General features: G+C 34.7%; 1 protein-coding gene across 1 annotated transcript in view; it reads left to right on the plus strand.

Moving 5' to 3' along the window:
* LOC101299706 (DNA-directed RNA polymerase I subunit RPA2-like) overlaps window positions 1–7,152 on the plus strand; it is a 13,733-nt gene that overhangs the window by 4,003 nt on the left and 2,578 nt on the right. The window contains exons 12-22 of the mRNA XM_004307118.1: window positions 541–658; window positions 1,911–1,998; window positions 2,135–2,250; window positions 2,745–2,872; window positions 2,950–3,029; window positions 5,169–5,410; window positions 5,511–5,675; window positions 5,812–5,976; window positions 6,093–6,167; window positions 6,693–6,796; window positions 6,873–6,948. Coding sequence (XP_004307166.1) covers window positions 541–658; window positions 1,911–1,998; window positions 2,135–2,250; window positions 2,745–2,872; window positions 2,950–3,029; window positions 5,169–5,410; window positions 5,511–5,675; window positions 5,812–5,976; window positions 6,093–6,167; window positions 6,693–6,796; window positions 6,873–6,948 — 1,357 coding nt within the window. The remainder of the gene's footprint in view (window positions 1–540; window positions 659–1,910; window positions 1,999–2,134; window positions 2,251–2,744; window positions 2,873–2,949; window positions 3,030–5,168; window positions 5,411–5,510; window positions 5,676–5,811; window positions 5,977–6,092; window positions 6,168–6,692; window positions 6,797–6,872; window positions 6,949–7,152) is intronic.

Raw genomic sequence — 7,152 nt, forward strand, 5'->3', positions numbered from 1 at the left:
GTGGACGTCCACTTCACATCCGGCGTGTATATATATATATATATATATATGCATATGCCTGCTATAAGAAAAACTATAAAATCTCTTATACAAATACAAACCATAATAATCCATTGATCTGCATTGTCTGTATGTGGCCCTAACTGAAGTTTCATCCTTACATGAAATAAGAAATCATGTTGCATTCTTATGATGAACATACACTTATTTGGTTTCATTCACCTAGTAAGCGTTACTGTATTTCTGATGATGATAATCATATGGCCAATCTTTATGGAAAAGATCCCTGTTAAACAAAGATCATTTTACCAAATGGGATTAATCTTGCTTTTGAAATAAATCGCTACGAGGGTAGTTTATATATGTGGGCTTCTATGTATTTTCACTCTTTATTAAAGAGTGACAAAGATCCCTATGAAGACAGATTTAGTTTTCTAATTTTCTGTAATTAGATCGTGTTTTCACTTTTCATTTCATCCTTCCTCACTATAAACCTATTTTTTGATCTTTCCATCAGTTCTTAGATTTCTAGTTTCGCAGATTCATGTTGCAGAAACTTTTTTCGCTGATGGATCAGACTTCGGTGCTTGACAACCCAGATTCCCTGCAAAATCAAGAAGTCTTGCTTCCTGGGCACTTGATTACCATATATCTCAAGGTAGATAAAACAGCTGTTTTCTTTTTTTCTTTTTTCTTTTTTTTGAAAAGGGATATTATTTGTGTACTTGGAAAATATAATATTTAGGTTTCTAGTGCACAACTCCAGATTGCCATAGTGCTATGCCAGTGTGGCGCAGAGCAATAAATTCTAAAGTATTCTGTGGTGCTGGAAAAATATGTACATCTAGAGGAGTAGCATATTCATTGTTTGTATATTCTGAGATTGTGTTTACTTTTTTCCTGAAAAAAAAAACACCTTTTGTTAACTTTTTAAATACCTTAATTTTTTTTGTTAGAAATTTTAATGGATGCCTCAGTATTAACAAGAATAGGAAGTAAAGTCATTTAGATTAAGTGCTCAATATGAATGTTCTTTTCTTATTTGTCCCTTTGTTCCTGCCAGTTCGTGAATAATAGAATAAGAGTTGAGTCAAGTTCTAATGAAATCAGAAGTTTAAAGATTGAAAACAGAAAGCAGGATGAGAAAGAAAAAATATGAATAAAGAAAAGTTGAATTCAGTGAATAACTCTTCAATTCAAACATGCTTTTATATGCTCTGTAGCAGTAACTGATTAATTTTAATAAAAAGATCAGATGGTTTAATGTTGACGTCCCAGGCAATATACACTTTCAGCTAAGCACAAAATCTATAGTGACTGAGAATAACCAAACAATGGTTCCCCCATTGATATATGACATTTGCAGATCCCATGAAATTGTCTCAACAATAAGTTTTCTTTCAGTGCACTTATACGTTTCTTTTATTTTATTTTATTAATATTAGATTTTTTTGTGATGGTGAGATTCATGAAAATGTCTGCCATTTCTTTTCGTTCACAAATGCTTGCTTTCTGGCTATCCATTCTTTACGGATACTTGCTGAAATGAGATTTTGATTTTTGAGGTCTAGGCCGTGCATATAACTCAAATGCGCTATATAACTACCAGAAGAACTAGTTTAAATGAACATATGCTGCAAACTATGCACTGGTTTAAGCCAGTTGTTATTGTTTGTTCTGTTTATAATTTTCTATTGGGTAGATTTTCTAACTGGGGTAAATTTTCTACTCTCCATGATCCTAAAGATGTTCACTCAGTAGCAAATTAGGTTTCGAGGGTGTACATCTAATGAATTGATCATTTATTTTTTAGGTCTAGTACTAGTAATGTATACAAAACAGTGTATTATAGTGTATGTAGTGTTTCATTTCATTATTGCCTTCACTTATAATTTTTTCCTCGCTCTCAGGAAAAACTAGAGGATTGGTTGCAAAGGACCAAAAAACTTCTTCAAGATGAGATAAAAAAGGAAAACAACAATATCAATTTTGGCAGTGGTATGGTTTTTGGTTAAAGTTTCCCGTCTTTCTATGTATTGTACAACTTACAAAAATTGTTGTTTTTCCACATTTTTCTACATTAGTTGCATATTATTTTTTCTCATGAATTGACGATTCCTTTCTGATAATGCAGTCGATAGCTTAAAAAAGGTTCTGGATAAAAATCCGACTAGGCAAATCAGTTTAGCGGTTGAGAATATGTTGAAAACTGGAAGAATAAATACTCAAACAGGTCTAGATTTGCAGCAGGTATTGATTTCTGGCCTAGCTTATTTCAAGTATCATAGGTATCTTACTAAATGCATTGCATTCTTCTTTTCTCTTATCAGTTATAGATATTTTAGTGGTGCTTGGTTGGGGTTCTGGTTCTCAATTATGTGCTTGATGACACAAAAAAGAGTAATTCTAAGTGATATGAGAATTGTACGAGGTCGAGCATAATATACTTTTTTAGTGGTTACCAAGTTACCACTTTATCCTAGTAAGAACTTATATCTAGGTACTTATTAGGGGGATTCAATTTTTAGTATATATAAAAGGGGATGGAACCTTGATTTGGAGTCTTAGTATATATTCCTGTGGAGATTAACAAAAGTACTTCAATTCTTTGCCAGAATATGATTAATAGTTAGTATATCAAAACTTTCCTACTACTGATATATTGCAAGATTCTACTGTCTGTTCACCAAGAAGTTATTCTTTTGATTTCTTCTAACTTTCTGTTTTTAAAATTAATATCTTAGAGAGCAGGCTTTTCAGTTCAGGCAGAAAGGCTTAACTTTTTACGTTTTCTATCCCATTTTCGTGCTGTTCATCGAGGGGCTTCATTTGCTGGGCTTCGTACCACAAGTGTTCGGAAATTGCTTCCCGAGTAAGTATTGCTTTTTAGGCTCTTCAAAATTTATTTACTTGTTGGTTATTATTCATATTTTTTTCTTTTACTTGCAGATCTTGGGGCTTCCTTTGCCCTGTGCACACACCTGATGGAGAGCCATGTGGCTTGTTGAACCATATGACTCGCACTTGTAGTAAGTTATTCACATTTATAAGAATTAATTACCTTAAATACGTCATATGTTTTTCATGTGTTCGTATGATTTATGCTACATGTAAATGGACCAGAAAAAACACACCCAAGTAAATAACTTCAATTTCTGACCAAGCAAGTATTTGCCTTCTACTACTGAAATGAGTAGTTACCACACCTCCTTGAACTCCTTTTTCTTCATTTTCTTATAATTTAGATTGTTTATTTTATGGTTTGATGCCTGGAATGAGAAAGACACAGATCTTCAGTGATGGGGTACACTTTAAAGTTAATAAACCAACTATAGCTGAAGCTTCATGGCCAGCCTAAAGACCAATAAGCTTGTTTAAAGGGCTTTAGATGAATAATGTCACAACATTAAACATGATGGGGAATATAAGGATCTACTTTGGGGTTGTAATTAAATTGCTTCTCTTGTATCATATTTGTGAAGCAATTTAAAAATTCTTTTCATCTCGAACCAGTTAGGTTCCATATTTGCAACTTGCCCCTAAACATCTGGCCAAACACCAGAGTGAGTCAAATGGGTGGATCAAACTTTTGGTGATATAGTGTGTGATCAAATTGGGTCCAACACCTACAAGAAATTTTGAATTGCCTGCTTTAATTTAAATGCGAAATAAAGTTAAAGCATCCTACCCAAATTGGCAATGCGTGCAAAGCCCATGATGTTATATAGTGTTTTGATAGGCTTTTCAGTCTTTAGTCTATTTGAGTGAACTCTTGGCTTTTATTGTTTCCTGATGTTGGTCGTGGATTTGTTATCAAGCCTTTCTACGTAACCTATTGATTTTTAAAATCTTATCTTTCAAAAAGAGAAAACTCTGATGATCCGTCCATATTGTGGGCCAGACTGAGCCAAACACATGGATCAGTTAGAATGGGTAGCTTGGAGCATTTGTAACCACATTTGGCTGGCCTGTGAATGAATTGTTTCTTCTGATGCCATTTTAAAGTTGGGTTAATCCAAAACCAATTGTATTAGTTTATATATCTCTACTGTGTCATGTCTTTGTGTTACTGTTATTGTTGAATCCTGTTTTTGGACTTTTATGTGCTGTTGCTACTATTGTCTGTACTCTTTTCCAAATTAGTTTTACTGCTCCTTTTTGTGGCATGGGGAGTAAGTTGAGTTTGTGAGGAGAGTCGATAGTAAGAGATGTAGAATTTAAGATGCAGCTTCTTTCAGGCTAAGCAGACTCTTAAACTTCTATATAGCCAAGAGCAAAGAAATACCCCAATCTGACTTTCTCGAAATGTTCTTCATGTCAACCTCTTATGATCTTCAGAGCTTCTTTCCAACCACAGAAGTGATATCATCAATGTGATGCTATAGACTTCTTTACTTTCTGCAACTCTCAACCAAAAGCACTTTGTGTCACAAAATTTAAAGTTTGGAACGAAAGTCTAAACCCTTTTTTTCTTTTTTAGGAAATACATCAATGTGAGAAAAGGCCCAACCTTTGAATTAGGTTATTGGTGTTACTTCTCCGTTGTGCCTTAAATCCACGCCAACACCTTAGCTTTGGTGGGGATTGTGCTCCTTCCTGAAAGATACGAAAGAAAAGGTTTCTGTATTATTAATTTTTTTTTTTAAAAAATTTGATTCAAACCCCAGCCACCCATCCCATAATGCCAGTGAAATTTGAACCCCTTGACCTCCACAGTGTTGGTTCTACAATGACCCGCAGACCACAGCTCAGTGGATGACAACTCTGCTGAAGACTGCAGTAACTTTTCCATGACTGCTCTTTAAATTCAAGAAAAAGCTGGTATCATCAGCAAGTTGGAGATGATTTCCACCCTTTCTCAACCTTTCAATTAGTGATTGGGTTTCTGAATTTTAAAATTTCCTTTTCCTGAAATTGAAGTTGTTTTTCAATTGTGGTATGTGGTGGCCAACTTCCAATCAAGCAAAGTATGTCAACTGTCATGATACATTTTTACTTAATAGAGCCATTGCCAGAGGAATTGTGCATGTCATTGCTTAAATAAACACCGATGTGTGCATTCTAATTAGCTGCAAATTAATGTGGATGTATTTTAGTAATGTTTACTGATGTATTGTTTGATGGTATATATGACCACCAATAACTCAATTCCATCGTACTTTAATCAGGAATTACATCGTACTTTGATGCGCAAGGGAATATTAGAGATTTCACTAAGATTCGGATGTCTATTCTTAATGTTCTGATTGAAGTTGGAATGATTCCTTCACTGCCAATGTTGGTTCATGTGGGTCTTCCTGCCAATCTCTCTGTTCTTTTAGATGGTCGTGTTGTTGGTTATATATCTTCCACTCAAGTTGAGAAAGTTGTTGCTCATTTAAGGAAGCTGAAAGTGTCGGCTGCTTCAGTGGTCTGTTTTCTTTCTTTTTTCTTTTTCATTTTTTTATAATCCTTTTAAACCATGACGTTTGTTACACATTCACTGATGATGGTGAAATGGTATGCCTCAGATTCCAGATGACTTGGAAGTGGGATACGTTCCTCTCAGCATGGGTGGGGCATATCCTGGTCTCTACCTTTTCACTTCTCCTTCTAGATTTGTTCGGCCAGTTAAGAATATTTCGATTTCTGCTGTTGAAGGTCAAAACATTGAACTCATCGGGCCCTTTGAACAGGTTAATACTGTATTTCAGATTACAATTCCTACCTTAATAAGAATTACTTGTTATTACTTGTCTGATTTAATCAACAAGGCCCTTGCAGCTAGGAAACTAATAATATGATTGGCTACCTCATTTCTTGCTATATTAGGTGTTCATGGAAATAAAATGTCCTGATGGTCGAGATGGTGGAAGGAAAGATGCTTTCCCTGCAACTCATGAAGAAATTCATCCAACTGGGATGCTCAGTGTTGTTGCTAATCTTACTCCCTGGTCAGAACATAATCAGAGTCCACGGAATATGTACCAGTGTCAGGTTCTTATTTGTTTTTCCCTTCAGTCTCTTTGGTATTAATCCATATAATGCTTTTGCTCTTTGTTGGAATTTGGTTGCTGTGACATTTATTACATTCCTTTTGTTTCAAATAATAGATGGCAAAACAAACAATGGGTTTCTCATTACAAGCACTTCGCAATCGTGCAGATCAGAAGTTGTATCATCTGAAGGTTGGTTATCTTCATTCGGCTTGCTGCTAATCTACTTTATAATTAAATATAAAAAAGGAATTCATGTCAATATGTCATAAATTCATTTCTCTTAACTATGTCATCATAAAGTACCAAAATGACAAAGTGTGTGAGTTGGGCACTACTGTTATACAAGAGTGGTTAGCACTTTTCTTGGAAAGTAAGGCTCCATTGAGAGATTTTGGCATTTGGTCTTTGTTTTTATTTCTCTGCTGTAGCTTTCAATTGGTATGCAACTATGTCCGACAAAGCAACCAGTTATATTCTTTTTCAAGTTTTTCTTATCGACTCAGCATGTTTACCCAATTATCTATCTTCAGCATTTTCACTCTACTTGTTTAATGTTACTGCATGATTGCTCTTATTATCTGATGCGTGTACTATATGCTGTTTGTTTTAATCAACAATTCTGTTAATTGTTTGTGCACTACTTTATGATCGTTACTACTCAATCAGTGTTTTCTATGGTTCTTTAAAACTCACCCTAATTCTTTGTGATGTTAGACTCCTCAATCTCCCATCGTCCGCACAAAAACATATACAAATTACTGTGTAGATGAATATCCAACGGGTACAAATGCAATAGTTGCTGTACTGTCATATACTGGGTAAGAATTTTGTCAGTAAGGAATGCTAGTTAATCTTTGGTAGCGTTTATGAATCCAGTTTTTATATGACATGTAGGTACGATATGGAGGATGCTATGATTCTAAGCAAGTCATCCGTAGATCGCGGAATGTTTCACGGACTAGTGTATCAGGTTTGTCACAGTTGTACATGATTTTTTTTTTTTGTAAACGGTTGTACATGATCTTTTAATATTGAGGGATTTGGGTACGTGTTATGATCCCCTAAACTATCTGAATAACTTAATTGGGCCTAAAGTTTTCCTGTAGGTAAATTGTTTTATAGAAATACCACCAAGCTATGTTCTAATGGAGTCCATCCAAACTCTCTCTCTCTC

Source organism: Fragaria vesca, linkage group LG7 (genome assembly GCF_000184155.1).
Source record: "Fragaria vesca subsp. vesca linkage group LG7, FraVesHawaii_1.0, whole genome shotgun sequence".
NCBI classification, from domain to species: domain Eukaryota; kingdom Viridiplantae; phylum Streptophyta; class Magnoliopsida; order Rosales; family Rosaceae; genus Fragaria; species Fragaria vesca.